The sequence below is a fragment of the Protomyctophum parallelum genome (assembly GCF_964188405.1).
Source record: "Protomyctophum parallelum genome assembly, chromosome: 8".
NCBI classification, from domain to species: domain Eukaryota; kingdom Metazoa; phylum Chordata; class Actinopteri; order Myctophiformes; family Myctophidae; genus Protomyctophum; species Protomyctophum parallelum.
The window spans coordinates 8059086-8076585 of NC_139703.1; the positions used below are offsets into that span (position 1 = coordinate 8059086).

The following is a 17500-nucleotide window of genomic DNA, read 5'->3' on the forward strand; positions in this document are numbered from 1 at the left end:
AAGGACGATTTCATATTTTATTCTAGTTCATAATGATTTGTCTATCGTCGTTTCCCACAGGGCAACGACTGACGTCAACGCGAGCGACACGATAATGTGGTCACTGTGGGGGACTCACGGACCACACACCCCACGCACTCAATGGACCCGTCTGTCACGGGGGACACTTAACAGGACCGTAATGACCCCGCAATGACAAGAAAATGATTTAATAAATGCCTTTTGTGAGTAACTATCTGTCTGTGTGTGTGTGTGTGTGAGAGAGAGAGAGAGAGAGAGAGAGAGAGAGAGAGAGAGAGAGAGAGAGAGAGAGAGAGAGAGAGAGAGAGAGAGAGAGACAGAGAGAGAGAGAGAGAGAGAGAGAGAGAGAGAGAGAGAGAGAGAGAGAGAGACGCACCAGTGAGCCTGGCAGTGAACGTCTCTCTGGGACTGAAGGGACATTTTCCTCTGCCTGACTCCATCACGCCGGACAGCATGAACACTGGATCCTGTACATATAAACAGAGTAGAGAGAGAGTACAGTGAGGCTCCCATGGGGCCGAGACATCTAGAAAGGGCTCTGTGACTGTGACTCTGTCTGACTATCCAGGGCCAAGTTTCTTGTGCATGCTGCCAGTAGGCCACACACACGCACGCACGCATGCACGCACACACACACGCACGGTCGCACGCGCGCGCACACGCGCACACACACACACACACACACACACACACACACACACACACACACACACACACACACACACACACACGCGCACACACACACACACACACACACACACACACACACACCTTCTGGCCATGCATTTCAGTAATGCAATACTGTGTTCATCACTTTAAGGTTGCAGCTGGTAAAGGTGGGGCTGGTTTACAATACATCATAATTTACATTAAAGAAAATCAGTTAATGTATGATAATTGTAGCGCAGTATAGTTACTCTGCAATACTGACTATTCTCCAATGAACCCCCACTGCCTGACTGCCTGACTGACTGACTGACTGACTGAATGCATGAATGAATGAATGAATGAATGAATGAATGAATGAATGTCTTACCTCAGTACTGTGTCCCACGTGGAGGTATGTACATTGGGGATGGTAGGCTCCAGTACCACACACATACACGTGGGTTTTATTGAAAGGTTGCAACAGTCGCACAAAGTTGGCACAGTCCGCCTGGAAGAAATCACAACAATCCATGCAGCTCAATTCTGTGCAGTTTTAATTTAATTTAATCCAACATTATTTTCTAATGTGTTGATCTTTATTGAAGGTGAAGGTTTGATGTGTCTAATAATCCTATTAATAATTCCTTGCTTTTCGTTTTTTTTTAATGCAATTTATTTTGTTTGTTGGGGAAAAGGGTTGGGTCATTTTTACCCAGAGTCAGATCAAACTCATGGATGCCCTTTTTGTATGTGTATTTGCATGCTGTTTGAACTATGGTAAACTCTGAATTATTTTAGGAGACCATACGTCCTCTTTTGCCTGGCCTGGTTGGCTGTCTGGACTGTCCAGGTTAATTTTTTTTCAAAATGTTCTAAAAAAGTTCAAACGTCCAGGGTTTTGAGTTTGGGTAGCGTGTACTGTAAATCTGTATATCTGTGTATACCACTGACAGACCAGCATTGTATTGACAATGCACGTTCACGGTTCATTCATGGTTCATTTGGAAACTCTGAAAGGGTTGAGTACTATCTACCCTGAATATTAATTCATTATAAAATGCTGTCAGCCGTGACAGTGAGGCGAGCCAATGCACTGTCTGTGAGAGTGAGGAGAATGCCGAAACGCAAATGCAATTTTACAGATAAAATGCAGAAAAAGTATACCCGCATTTTCGTCCTGGTCGTGACAAAATAATGGGAAGCAGGTTGCACTGTCTGCAAAGCTGGAACGTACTGTATGTCTCCGCAAATAAAGGTTTCAACAAAACTGCGAGCCCGTATCGACACTACACAACACAAGAGTCAGACAGCTGTGCACTGCGGGGTGAGACCAAGTAAAGTACTTTGTACGACCTGGCAAAGCATAAAGCAACTTTGCGTAGCCTATCTCTGGCTCGTGGTTTTTCAGAGTTAATTGAACATATGTCTTCATTGTGTATAGTGTAAAAAGAAACACGGTATTACCTCAGGACTTTTCCCTGCTTGTTTGCAGTGCTCTACGTGTTCTTGATCAGCGGGCCAGTATATCTGATGATGGGAGACCGGAGAGAACACACACATTTTAAACTCTTTCAGCGCCACCTGGTGGTCACCAGTTTTGGCTCTCGTTGCCAATTAGCCCATTATAAATAAAAGAAAGAGGGGGCACGGTGGCACAGTTGGTAGTGCTGTTGCCTCACAGCTAGAAGGTCCTGGGTTCGATTCCCGCTGGGGACGCTGTGGGCACTGGCGGCGTGTTCCCTCCTCCGCGTCATCAGTGCCCATACCCGAGGCGGGGGTTGGCGAAAGGGCCTTTCTGTGTGGAGTTTGCATGTTCTCCCTGTGTCCCCTAGGGTAGATACCCTCACAAAAACATGCCGTAATCCTGGTCTCTAAAACTACCTCCCCCTGGCCAGCCGGGGCGCCTGATGGAGGGGAAAGGAACTGGTCGGAATAACGTGTCCCTTCCACGCGCTACGTCCGGCCGGGGAAATTCCCCTCTGTCAGGTGAAAAGAAGCAGCTTGGACTCCTCATGCATAGAAGGAGGCATGAGGTCAGTCCGCTGCCACCCCAGGTTGGCAGAGGAAGTGTAGCGCCCAGGATTACATTAGGTAATTGGCACTGGGTGAAAAGAAAACTGGGTTACAAAATCGTGGGATAAGAAATGTAAAAAAATAGAAATAAAAGAAAGAAAATGTAATATGCATGTCATGTGCATGTCATCACCTTCACACCAGATTAGAGGAATTTTCAAATTTCAAATATTCATTGATTATATATATTTATTATTTTAAGAAAAAGAAAATCGTCTTATCGTCCTTGGCAATCAGTGCATAATTGGATTAATCTCGTCTTGTCGTCCCTGGCATTTTTATGTATGATGCATGTTGGATTATTGGAGCCACATTATAATAGTAATTATAGCTACACCATTCCGCGGTCCATATGACATCAATTTACCTACTGTACTGTAGATAATTTACCTTTTGGTTGTGGTTGTTGTTAGAGTTGTCCCAATCCGATAACGTGATCGGAAATCGGAGCCGATCACGTCATTTTCAAATTATCGGAATCGGACCGGAAGCAAAACAACGTGATCGTAGTCGTTGTATGATATTCTATAGTGAGTGTATTCTCACGTCTTACCCTGCGCGTGGGCAGGTCCAAGCTGTCAGACCGCAGCAGGTAGATGTGATCCTTCCCTCCCACCAACAGCCAGCCCCGATCCTCGTCCAATAGCAGGGCCTGGTAGCCCCCAGAGACTCCGCCCTCCCAGAAGATGGCAGAACTGTTTTTCAACTCTGAGGAGAGGGACGGACGGACAGACAGACAGACAGACAGACAGACAGACAGACAGACAGACAGACAGACAGACAGACAGACAGACAGACAGACAGACAGACAGACAGACAGACAGACAGACAGACAGACAGACAGACAGACAGACAGACAGACGATGGAGTTAGAGAAGATCGCATTTACTTCAGTGATGGGCAGATAAGTAGTAAGCCTTTTAAGTTCATACTTGACCCTATTTCATCTCACAAGAGAACTTCAGGTTTCAGCTTAAGCAGGCTGAGTGCTGAGTGCTGGGGGGCAGTTAGGGGTTAAGTGTTTTGCTCAGGGACAGCTTGACACTTTGTCAGGGCCGGGGATGTGCTGTGGACTTTTTAACTAGTGGGGGCTGTGTCACGCGCACATGCACGCGCCCGCGAGTGATCACTAATTGAAATAACCTCTTTAATGTAGGCCTATTTATTAACCCACAACATTCTGTATATCAAATTGTATTATATTTATACTTGCATAATGGAGAAACGTTCGTAATGTTGTCATAATTATGCATTTACCTTGCAAACGCCACCTCTGTAATTTAATTAGTTAAATAAGGATAAGCGGTTGAAGATGGATGGATGGATGATGAATCCATCATCAGCCACTGCTATCCAACTCTTTAGACTACTTCAGTCCCCGTAGAGTAGGTATCGACACAATGGACCGCCACCATTGATATGCAGACATGCTGCATCCAAATCTGGGACCTTCCGCTTCCCAGGCAGGCTCTCTACCCATTCAGCTATGGCCGTGCCGCATTACGCTAAGAAGAGTTGGAGTTGAGTTGAATGAAAACAGGGAGTTGGAGACTTGGAAGTGGACCCACACACACATATGCTATTATTTGCCTTGCACTCATTCAGAGAAGATCCCAGTAGACCCACAGGCCTCTCCTCTCCCTGGGGAGGCTGTTCTAAAGCAGGCAGAAAATGACCTGAACAAACACGGCAAATTAACCTTGAAACTCTACTCCCCGCCAGCAGGCCGGCATGCCAGCCATTATTTTACTCCATCTGTCTTGCCTGTAAGCCTGTCTATCTGGCCCATACACACTGTAAATAATGGCCTGAAACCAGGGGAGCCAATGGGCTGTTTGATTATTCATTCCATTCCAAACCGATGGCAAGAAGAAATACTAGGAAGAAAAAAACGTGAAATTATAAATTGTTCGTTGTCTGCCTGGAATGCTCGGTTGCTGGCAAGATTTCTTGTCTATCAATTCATCTATTTTTCTTTTTTTTTTAAGATTTGCTTTTGGCTTCTCTGCCTTTATTGATAGTATCAAGTGAAGATAGACAGGAATGGAGTGGTCCAGGCATGCGCCTGGACCACTTGGCCAGCGGGCGCCCCCAATTCATCCTATTTTGAGTTACAAAACTTCAGCTGTGACCAGGGAGCTACTGTACTGTACTGTACTGTACTGTACTGTACTGTACTGTACTGTACTGTACTGTACTGTACTGTACTGTACTGTACTGTACTGTACTGTACTGTACTGTCAAGCTCAAAACAAGTAAAGAGCAGGTTATGCTGTAGCTAATCACAAACTGTTACATAGCTTGTTTGGTCTATTCTGTTCTAACTGGTCAACCATGGCATCTTGTTGCTTTAATTTTGTTGCATCAACAACACCCTGTGGCAGCTATAGAATCTAATCTGAAGATCAATATAATAACTGTTCTGACTTCTTTATTATGTAACCATGTAATAAGCTGGATAAAAGGAACTGCCAGGCAGTCATTATTGAGAAATAAACCCGTTCACGGTGATTCAAGACCCCCTCTCTGCTTTGTGTCGGGTCTGTGTTTATCGCTCAATAACGACAGCCTTGCTGATCATTATCTCTGACTTACAGTCCCAGGCTACATGCTTGTTCAGGTGGGCCTCTGAGCTTAACAAGAGGGGGGGTCACTCTCATGGTCTGAAGAGGTTCAGTACACTATTAATACCATGCCTGCACCTGGCTACTCCGCCTGGGATGAAAACAATGGAGGAAAAAGTTGAAGCGTCTATTGTAAAATGCTGACCAGCAGACGTGGAGCAAATTAGCCACAGAATAGGCTATCTGTTCCACTTGCCTTCAGCTCCCTTTCTGTAGCTACCAGTGTCAGCGAACTACCCTGTACATCTGTCATTCTGAAAAGAGCAGAGTAAATCAACTACCTGGCCTCAGAGGGTCCATGGCAGAGAAGATTGAAGGGTCCCTGTTGTCAAATGCTGTCTTAAATAAACAGAGGAAATTAACCTTAAACTTCTCCAGCCCATGCTACAGCACGGCTGCCTATGGCCCGTGATTCCTCGGCAAGCTTCCAGTCTCTCTGTTTGGGTAACAAGCCTGTCTATACACTGTAAATAATGATACCCAACGAGAACAGGAAATTAACCACTTGAACCCTAGGCTTCCCTATCCTGGGTGGAACATTTGGCACAATTGACAGATCTAGCGTACAAGCAGCATTCAGATTTGAGCATCAAAGTAAGGGGTAATGTACTGTAGCATTTGTATAGGCCCATATTTATCTAAGGTATCATGTGTGTGTACATGGTGAGACTGGTGTTTAGCCATATCACATTTCAACTTTCTTTTTAGGTGTAAAGTGGGAGCACTTTCCAGTGAGGTCAGCGACCTCGGGGCAACGCCACAGTCCACATCCGGGCCTGCGTGTTTGTGGCGAGTGTCTCTCCACAGGACGAGGATTCTGCTTTATTGTCCTGGGCTTCACGGGGTCAAAGGTTAGATATACAGCACGATGTTTGGGCACGGAAGAAGTCGAAGCACCCCGTGCTGTGAATGCCGACCTCAACCAAGCAAAAATAACAGATCCAAGTGTATCCCTCTCTTTCCTGCATGGAGAAATCACAGCATGTCTCTCTGTGTGATCCCGTCCGTCCGTCTGTCTGTCTGTCCGTCCATCCATCCATCCGTACCCGGGAAACTTCAGTCTGAGAACGTTTTGACCAGTAAGGTCTTCTTAAGTTACCGTATACACAAATCTTTTTGTGTGTATATTATTATAGGAAAACATTTAAAAAATACTTTTTCATAACATTGTTCATTATGTGAAAAACAAGGAACTGGGGAATTTTTAAATGTGCATGTTTTAAACATCATAGTATGGACCCTGTTCACTGAACATTTCTATTCACATTTTCCAGTTATGACATTTACAGTATCAACTTATGATGATCAGATACTGAGCATTTTCACGAAGCCGGTTTAAAAGAATGTGCCATAATATGTCATACAGTACTTGCTGTATCACAGATATGATCTGTGTCAACATCCTGGACATTTCAATGATTTCTCACTTGATATTGTAATTACGTGCAACTTGTAATTCAGCAGTCCAGTTTATCAGATGCAAGAACTCATGCACAAGTTGCACAACGCTGGGATTGCTGATTATAGAAGCAGTTTGCTCATATTATTATGATGATTATGACAAAAAAACAGTCGGCCTGTCCGGGGGGGTTTGAAAAAATCCTTTAAATGTCAGGGTTTGGAGTTTGGGTAGTGTGTACTGTTATATCTGTGTGACAGACCAGCATTGTATTGATAATGCTCATTCATGGTTCATTTGGCAAAAACGCACCACAGTTCCACCCCGGATATTCAAACAGCGGCTCATGCTGTCAGCCGCGGTGCGCTCCCAGATCAAAACAAAGAGTGCACTGCAGACGTGCAGTGTCAGGCGAGCCAATGGCACGCACTGCCCATGAGAGCGAGAAAAATGCCGGAACGCAAATGCAATTTTACAGATAACATGCAGGGAAGAAGAGTACCCGTGTTTTTGTCCTGGTTGTGACAGATGGGAAGCAGAGTGAGTACAGTATGTCTCTGTGGCAAATAAAGATTCCAACAACCTGCGAGCCCATAACAGCTGAGACCTCTTCTGCTAAATTGAATTGAGCAGTACTTTGTACGAAGCACTTATAAAGCAACTTTGAGTAGCCTATATCTTTGGCAATGTTTCACCCGCGGAGCCCCGCTCCCCGCCAACCACTGCGCACGTGAGCGACGCAAGATCTTTTTGGGATTCCAGAATATGGTCACCTGCACCTTTGTGTAGTACAGTACACACAGTGACAGACCTGGTGTTCCTGTTAGCTATGTTTTACATACATGAAACACTGTGTCTGGATACAATCAGTGTAACGCACGCACGCACGCATGCACGCACACACACTCAGAGAAGTGTTCATGTTGGGTTATGGTTATCAGTTCTTTTTCATGTGAAATAAGATCTGACGCTGCCTGCCAGAACACTTCATGGTAAATTTTTAGGATCTTCACAGATAATCAGTCATTCTGACCATCTAGACGCACACGCACGCACACACACACACACACACACACACACACACACACACACACACACACACACACACACACACACACACACACACACACACACACACACACACACACACACACACACACACACACACACACACACACACACACACACACACACACACACACTAAAAAGAAATTGTGGGAACTGAGTCTTGGGAACAGAATGGAACTGAAGTACACGATGAAAGTACAGTGTTAACCTTTGAACAGCCTAACCTTTGGCTATAGCAATCAGACTGACAGGGCCTCTGAGTGAAGCAAGCCCACACATAATAATAAGTGTTCTTCACATCTTTCAAAGTTTATTTTATAATTGCATGATTTTTGTTGTTGTGGATCTGCTATTTGCGTCGATAACATGTGTGTGTAGAAGGAAACGAGAGCAGAGTGAGTTAGGTTTAAGTGGTTGATGAGTAAAGGTAAATGAACCACTTCCTTTAGGCAAGGCAACGTTATTTCTACAGCACCTTTCATACACCAAGGCCACTCAACGTGCTTTAAACAAATACAAGCTGAGTGCAACAATGCACTTTAAAAAGAGATACAGGAAAAATAGATAGAATTAAAATAAGATAAAGGAGCATAAAGGAGCAAATACATATTACTATTATAGTATAATTATAGCAAATATTCCCACCTTTGAGAGAAGAAATAATAAATTGTGTTTTCATCTTGACAGAGACAGGCACCGAGTGCCGCACTATGAGCTTGTAGGTCTGCTATTTTTGAAAAACCGTGAAAAATGTGGCGCAAATCTTTGAATATATTCTATATTCTTTCAGAGCCAACGTTTTTAACTCAAATCTTTGCTTCTGGGAGGTCCCTGGAACAACATAATATTTTCAGATGGGGGTCGGCAGCCAATTACATATAATCTTGGGGGATCCTTGACATCAAAATGTTTGAGAACCACTGACATACTGTAGAAACATGGGTTTTTCAGAAAACTGCCAGGATGTAGAAATGGGTGAACACAGGACAGCACACAGTAACATCCTGAGTGTTTTGCTTTTAACTCAACTGAGACTGAGAGGAACCAAATGTTACTTCACAAGTTAATGTATGTGCAGCCTCGACCCAACAGGGTCCATAATATAGTTCCTTTACAACATAAATTAACCCAGGTATCGCATCTGGCATCAATTTCTTCTTTCTCGTGAAAATCAAGATAATAGTATCTACTGTGGACTAATGGATTAATGGAGAGAACGAGAGAACAGGAGAACATGGAAAACATTCCAAAGAGTCTATCTCTCACAAGAAATGATATATAAATGTACATAAAGAATAAGAGGTATGCAGCTATTTGTGGAATAGATATTAGGAGTTTTTCTTTTTCTTTTTTTCCAGTACATTTCAGCTTTGATGTATACATTTAAAATGGTTACCATAGACCCAGAGGTAGTAAATGTTTGAGACAATGGCGTTTTTTATGGACCTGTTCAATGCGGTCCTGTCTCCCACAATCCCTCAGTACTTATAGGGAGTACAATATGTGTTGAAAGAGAACCAAATGCAAGTGATATCTTAAAGTTCTCTCCCCAAGGAAGGAGGAATTTGCTGAGGAAACAACAATATGAAACACTACAAAGCAAACATGATAACTGTCTCTGTAGAATAGTACTGTATATCATGCTGTTGCATAATTTAAAAAAATAGCTGCCATTGTTCCTTTAACACGTAACACCTGGTTTAGGGCTCTATCGTTTTATGTTTAAAGGGCCTTGCAAACGTGAAGCGAGGAATGCAGGCGTTGTTGCCTGGATCAACACAGGTCTCCTCCAGGTCTGTTGAAGATGGGCACAACAACGCAAGCGTAAAAACACAATCCAGGTCTGGTGAGTCGCGGGCGTGTGCACGTAACGAGCATGTGCGCAACAAATTCACGGGACCGCGCTCAGGTAAATATGCCCTTTAAGCATCATAGTTTACCCGTTTACAGTGGACTGAACATTTGATATTTAGGCTACATTTTCCTGTTATGACATTTATCAACTTACAGTATCATGATGATGTAGAAATTGCCGTTATACAATACTGTATCACAGTATTATTGAATATATGATATTATTGTGGACGTTTTGATATTTTTTATCACTTGATACTGTGATTGCAAAGTCCAGTATTTTTTATTTTGTTTTTCATTTCCTGAGGGATTGAGATCACATACAGTAGATCTGATTTAGGCTAGATTTGGCTGCCAGTGTAAATGGAGCCTTAGGATCCTTGGAGTTTTTTCAAATATTTGAAGCTGCTACAAAAGTTTCTTGAAAATGGACAGAAAAAACCCAAAATATTTTTGGGCTGACTCTCTCCGACCTTTTCCAAACACTATAGACCACAGGCGTATTGTGGCCTTTGCGTGAATTCATCTCTGTCGACATCAGGAATTTGTTCTCTTTGGCCAATCAATATGGTTCAGATTCACACTTAATGATATCACCGAGGGGAAATGCTGTTTAATATGAATCAATATGGTTCAGATTCACACTTAATGATAATATCACCGAGGGGAAATGCTGTTTCGGGCCAGGTGTGTGAATATGAGCACGCAGAGTACCAGAGACAAATAGACAAATAAATCATTTAAAAAACTTCCTTTACATTATTGTTCAGCTTTTTTAATGGTTTCCAGTGATAACCTGTAGTACATTTTAAGATCCTCTTGAAACGGTATTTGTCTAAAAGTGACAAAAGACCATTCCCATCGTCCAGAGGGCAGAACAAGGCACTGCGATTGGCTATTAGTTAAATTACTGTTTTGGTGAGAGAATTAGGGGAGGGGTGGGGGCTTAGAGTATGAATAGAGACGGCACCCGGAGGAAACCCTGAGGCGAAATGGACATAGTGGCCGAATTTGGTGTTGCAGCTCGAGCCAGCGCTGGTCCGTTGACTATCATTGCGCACGTTCATGTTATTGGGGCCATGACACGTGAACGAATGTTTCATACGTGAACGCGCACAAACGGCACAATGATAGTCAACAACCAGCGCGTTCATGTTATTGGGGCAATCCATCCCAGAATGCACTTGTTCCTAGGAGTGAAATCGCCTCATGCGCTTTTGAGCAACTTAATGCAAGTGGATGGGAGGAGGAATCCGGTGCCGTCTCTATTCATATATACTCTAAGGGTGGGGGTGGGAGACAGGAGGAAGTGGTGTACATTTGGCTGGAGTTCTATGAGTCTGGACGTCATTGACGCCGGAACACGGTAAATGCTTCCATCTCCTATTAATCCAGTCTGGACGGGAACCCCTTTTGGTTGGTGTTGTAAGCATTATGTTATGCTTTTGCTATTGAAAGATAGCAGATCTACAAGCTCATAGCACTTGTAGATCTGCAAAGGAATTTAAATCTGGAAAACGTGGCGCAAATCTTTGAATATATGTTCTCAACTCAAATCTTTGCTTCTGGGGGGGGGGGGGGGGGTGTTCCACGTCCAAATACAGATAATTCTGGGGGTCCTTGACATGAAAGAGGTTGAGCACCACTGACATAGGAACATAGGTTTTTCAGAAAACTATTAGGAGTAAGAAGCAATATTTTTTTTAGAATCGGCCTCAGTCCTAAATGGGTTAATCATGCAGGGCTGGAACATGATCTTGATTACCTTTGATTATTTGCGTCCGTACGTGGTGGTAATCTGGATTAGATGATTGGGAAATTGCAAGACATCGCACTGGCTTTACTCTTGATTTATACATGTTTTGTTCTGTGGCGTTTGTGTGTGCGCGTGTGTGTGTGTGTGTGTGCGTGCGTGCACATGTGTGTGTGCAGCATGCGTGTGTGTGTGTGTGTGTGTGTGTGTGCATGCGTGCGTGCATGCATGCATGCGCCTGATTAGGGGTCAGTTAGAAGTGAGAACTACGATATACTCCACACAGAACAGAACTCTGTTTTAAGACCTCAGACCCATTCTGCAAATGTCTTCTAAAATCTAAATCACTATTCTGGAAAAAGAACGTATGTCTCTATGACAGTTCTCAAACCTTTTCATGTCAGTGACCCGCAAAATTATGTTTGGCCGCCGACACCCCATCTATTCAAAGATCTGCACACATTTTCAAGATTGTTCAAAAATAACAGATCTACAAGCTCATACAGCACAAAGTAATTAAGTAAATAAGTTGAATAGCTCCAATCAAGGAGGTGATTTAGCCTAATCAAGACTTTGATTGACACGTTTGTGTCTGACTGTGTGCATGTCTGCGTGTCCGTGTGTGTGCGTGCGTGACTGTATGTAAAGGGGACATTACAAGCTGTAGATGTATGATGCAGTTATGATTTCAGCTGACCACACACACACGCGCACGCGCACGCGCACACGCACATGCACACGCGCACACACACACACACACACACACACACACACACACACACACACACACACACACACACACACACACACACACACACACACAGTCCCAGTAGCAGCAGACTGCATTGGGTGTATAGTTTGTGACTGAGTGTGTCTGTTTAGTGTAACACTAGGCCTCAGAAGGAGAAGGAGTGTTGGATCTCACCCTCCACCCAACAACAAGCAGCTCCGTCCGTCCGCGAAAACACTCAACAAGACAGCAGCACTGCTCTTTGTCCTGACAATCTGATCGCCGCTGGAAAAGTGTATAAACATTTCCTCAAAATCCCGGTCATTTCTTTGAACATCAAAAGCTGCTTATTTATCGTGTTTAATGCATTCATAATTTCCGGGTGCTCTGGCCTCTGTTTCAGTTGTAATCTTTTGAAATAATGTTCAAAACCACTGCGTGCGTGGGTGGGTGTGTGTGTTATGTGTGAGTCCAGTTATTAAAACCTTATACCGTAGACTTCTTCATGCGGCAAATAGTTAAAAATCTACAACTACAAGGCATCACAATGCGTTTGAGCTACTTTCACTCATAATGGAGTCATATTTGACTCAGTACAGTACAGTCCGCCACTGTCTGGGGTCGGTTGAGCAACTATAACTGATGTCATCTGACATTGATAATGATGGTACAGATCTCTGATATGTGTGACAGGACACATCATGTCTGACAGAGCCAGCCAGCTGCGTGCTCTTAAATCGTCCAGATAGAAATACCCCCGTCAGATAAGACTCCTTACCTGTCAGATGGGCTAGTCTGTTCTGTCTCACATGTGGCTGATAAAAACCTGCGCGCCAAAATACCAAACGCATTATGACACCACCAGCACGTTTTAATATACAGTATGATACATGCACAATCTATGTGTGTCTATGAGTGTGTGTGTGTGTGCGTGTGCATGCGCGTGCACGTGTGTGCGTTTGTGTGTTATACCCATGCAGTAACAGAGTGAACTTTCTGTCATATCGCATGGCTTTCTCAATCACCATCAACAACAGGTCGGGGCAGCTCCACACTGCCTTCTCCCAGGCAGGCCATGCGGAAAGACAACCACCAGTTTGAATGTAAATGGTGCATTTACAGAGCGCCTTTCTTCAAAGTGCTTTACAATGTGCTTTACGTTCACACTGCAGAGAACACTCAATTTCCCGAGCGGCCTGAGTACCGAGTACCGGCCTGAGTACTACGGCCTGAGTCACTGCCTCCCCAATGTCTTTATTACGGGTAATGAGGAGGGAATAACACAGTTTATAAGGAGCTGCTTTAATTGTCTGTAAGTGACGCATTCAAACACATGTTTGGTTTGATAACAATAAAAAGAATGTTCTGCAAATAAAACGACTTGCCTTCTACATTATTGATCTGTTCAGAAAGGCCTTGACTGTTAGCTTTGTTTTGTTATCTTAATTTTATTTCATTATTGCGACCGAAGGTTGCAGTTAACTATATGGAATCGTGCATTTCCCGCCAGTGTGTTGGTCTGTCCATTCAAACTCTAGACGGGCCTGCCCCAAAATTATTAGTGCAGCCGCGCCCAGCATGCTCCTTATATGGCCAATAATTCATTCCATGTTGATCTGACCCCCCCATGCCAAAGCGCCATGCAGCGCTCGTCCAGCAGTCTGCTGTCAACGAGGCGGATGTGTGCACACGTATAATAATACATACGATTTATATAGCGCTTTTCAAGGTATTCAAAGGCACTTTACAGAACAAAAACAATAAAAACAATTTAATTAAAAATAAACTAGTTCAAAAGTTGAAGTATTTATGTAGGGAAAGCAAGTCTGAAAAGGTGGGTTTTGAGTGTGCTTTTGAATGTGGTGTATAGGTGGGGGCAGCTCGCCTAATTCATACAGATACATTAATGGTACTTCAGGATTAGATTTTAAACCGCTGAATAAAATTCAGGGAAATCTGCTAGTGGAAGAGTATATAGCTTCACTCCAGGACCCAAATGGCAAGTAAAGGGTCAACACATTTCAAACACCATTTGGGTCTCCGTGTGAATCATAATAGTGCTAAAAGGTTGCTTCACAACAGAGACCACACCAGCCAGGCCCTGCTTGGAACATTAAATAGTTATGGACATCAACAGACTATCTGACCTCACTCACTACACACCCAACACCAGTCCTGCAGCCAAAACCAGTCCTCACAACTTAAGTAATGTAGGCATTCTGTTTAACCCATCTAGACCTGAGGCAGTATCCTGAAGTATACATTTATGGCGTAAAGGTAACTGTGTAGAACAATAAGTGAGAAATTATCCACCCACCCTCAGCCAAAAATGTAATGTTTTTTTTTGCTTTTTTTTGTATACAGTAGGCTTTGCTCAATACGTGCACTACAGACGAGCCCCCATGCATGTCACACGCACAACAGACATCGTGCACATTTATTAGCTAGATAACATGTTATTAGCACCATCATACTGAATCCGTACACGAGTATGCAGTGAGTCACACACACACACTGACACACATGAAGGGCAACGGCTCAGCATGCAGCCTAAACCGGGCCGTAAACAGACGAGATAAAACACATGGCCTCGGTTAGCACATGCTAAAACTTATACTATGACCCACTGGGGGGGGGGGGGAGCTGCGCCTGAGTTTGGAGGGGAATGAAAGCAGCGCAGCGGGTTGACGGAAACCAAAGCAGGCGTCCTGACAGCGTGGCGTGTGGACGGCGGAGGAACACGAGAACGTGATGAACAAGAACACTTTATTGTCCATTTGAATGGGGGCAATCTGTCTTTGAGCATAATCCACCTCGTTGGAGTGAAATAGCGCAGTTAATGCTGCTGTTTACACACACCTATACAGCACACGCACACACGCGAGATAAGGAGGATTACGGGACCTCACGCAAGACGTTTACAGGGTGGAATTCCCAGAAACACGAACAGGGTCTTAACATCTTCCACTGCCGGCTTCACTACTGAGACAGACTCTTAAACAGCTTGGCTCTGGAATATTGGGAGAGCAGTTCAGATAGACAGAGGCTGTGCGTGCGTGCGTGAGAGAGATCGGGAGAGAGGGAGACAGTTATGAGACCAAAATATGGAGTATGAAAGATAATATTGCGTTTATATAGTGAAAGTGTAAATGGTTGGACCCTACTGTGTTTATACAAGAAAGGACAAAGCGGTACAGAGTAAGAGATTGCTGCGTGAGAGTCTCAGTATCTCTGATCAATGTGCATAAGACAAAGTAAAGCGTATTCATTCATCCATCCATCTTGTTGTGTATGAGAGAGTATGACCCGCTAAGCCACTGGAGTTCTCACAGCGCAACATACCAGCCATGGTTTAGCTGGTATTTTGCCCTGTGAGTCGACATCTACAGTAGCTTCACAGGAGAGCAAGATGGATTAAGCTCAGGGTCAGGGTCAAATTCATTAGTTGTTGTTGCCGTCTACCGTTTGCCTGATTCCATGTGAATGCAGCATAAGCATTGTGCTTCGATGCCTATTCCTTTTTTCTTTGAATTCGGATTATGTGTGTGAGTTGGGTATGTATACATTTATGATGTTGATTTTCTTGCACGTGTTGTAAACAAAGATTGAATACAAACCATTCATTCTTTCATCATTCAGGTATACTGAATTGACAAAAAAAGGTCTGTTTTAGTATGACTTTTGTTCAGCCATCACAGCATTAAACAAACTGCCCCGCCAATAGGATGTTGGCATGTTTATATGCATGGTCTATTGGTCTTAGTGATACGTTTTCTGTGCTATATGGTTTTATATGTTGTTTTTTCAAGGCACAGCGTGCAATGTTAAAGACAGATGAGTTCAATGAAGAATGTGAACAATGAGAAACAATGAGAAATAAGCTACTTCTTAGAAACGATTTAGGGCCATTTTCTGGGAATGATTCATTTTCAGTTTGGTTAAACTATGCCAAGTAGTTTTTGGCAAAACTTACAGGAAAATATTACATCTTTTTACACTTAAAACTAAACAAATCCGGTGCACATGCACGCACTACAGTGAGGAGACACGCGACAGGCCAACAGCACGCACACCCAGGCCCGCCCCCACTCGATCCTGATTGGATGAAGGCTGGGTCACCTAGCCGAAAACGAAACCTACGTATTTTTTACCGCAGGGGTTAACTGGGGACAGGGAGGAACTTCTTTTGGTCAGCACACTCTATAGTAAGGAGGATTATCACAACAAAACAAAAAAAGAAATTATATTTGAATTAAGTGAAATCACTGAATATACCTTTAAAGGTAGTGTACTGTACTGTAAGTGATTTTCTTTGGTTAAAACAAAAGGTTTTTTGTTAAAAGGTTAAATGACTATATATTGATAGTAATCATTGCTGTAGTGTTATCTCATCTCCAGCTTTTTAATAAACAGAAAATACATTTTCAGGTACGTAGGTGACACAATTTCAGCCAATCAGGAGAGAGTAGCTTAACATTTTTAGTGTTCCAGTTCCAATTTTGTCTGCTCATTTCTTTGTGTCATCACTTAACAATTCCACTTGTTTAAACTGTATCCTGACCGCGTTGTCTATCCTTATTGGATGCAATTGGTATCCTAGTTTCAGTTTCTGAAAATGCATTTTCTGTTTAATAAAGAGCTAGAGACACATGGGGACTCCTGTTACTGAACAAACACTATATGGCAATGAGTACTGTTGTACACAATGAGTACTGTACACAATGAGTACTACACTTATTTTAACCAAAATAAATCACTTACACTACCTTGAATTACTTAAAAAACAATGAACAACTGCTCAAAATACTGCCCACAAATTCAATTTGGATATTACATCTAAGTTTTTCTTTATGTTGTTGTCCTGGACTGGTATTGCGCGAAGGATTTCGTTATTTTGCAGTGATACCACTGTGCTCTGACCAGCTTCTGGTGCAGACATTATTTGTTTTTGAAAAATAAGGAACGCAAAACTTTTTCGTCCATGTCAGTCTGATGAAGGCCGGTTTTGCGTTCCTCTTTGTGATCAAACATCAAATGAACGTTAGAGTGGGTGACCCTCCTTTCATGGTTAACTGACACATAACTCCTGAAACCCAAACTCCTAAGGTATGTTGTTGTAAATCAGGTGTCCATGTCATTCTTCCGCAGGCCCAGTGTTTGTTTTACATCCCTGCCAGGACACTTTGTCGGCACGGTCTGTGAAGCACATTTCAGTGTTATGTTCAATATTATTTATCCCATTTGGCACTGGGAACGTTTTAGTTATTTTGGAGAACGCCATCGGGGTTCAACGTGGCACAAAAGGCGTCATATATAATAGACATTTCACA

The 17500-nt window shown here is 43.3% G+C and overlaps 1 protein-coding gene across 1 annotated transcript in view; it reads right to left on the minus strand.

Moving 5' to 3' along the window:
* The window catches only part of LOC310863112 (semaphorin-3D), a 134450-nt gene that overhangs the window by 31554 nt on the left and 85396 nt on the right, over positions 1 to 17500 (minus strand). The window contains exons 3-6 of the mRNA XM_083771257.1: positions 3296 to 3450; positions 2134 to 2196; positions 1058 to 1177; positions 398 to 488 (exon numbers count right to left, since the gene is read on the minus strand). Coding sequence (XP_083627383.1) covers positions 398 to 488; positions 1058 to 1177; positions 2134 to 2196; positions 3296 to 3450 — 429 coding nt within the window. The remainder of the gene's footprint in view (positions 1 to 397; positions 489 to 1057; positions 1178 to 2133; positions 2197 to 3295; positions 3451 to 17500) is intronic.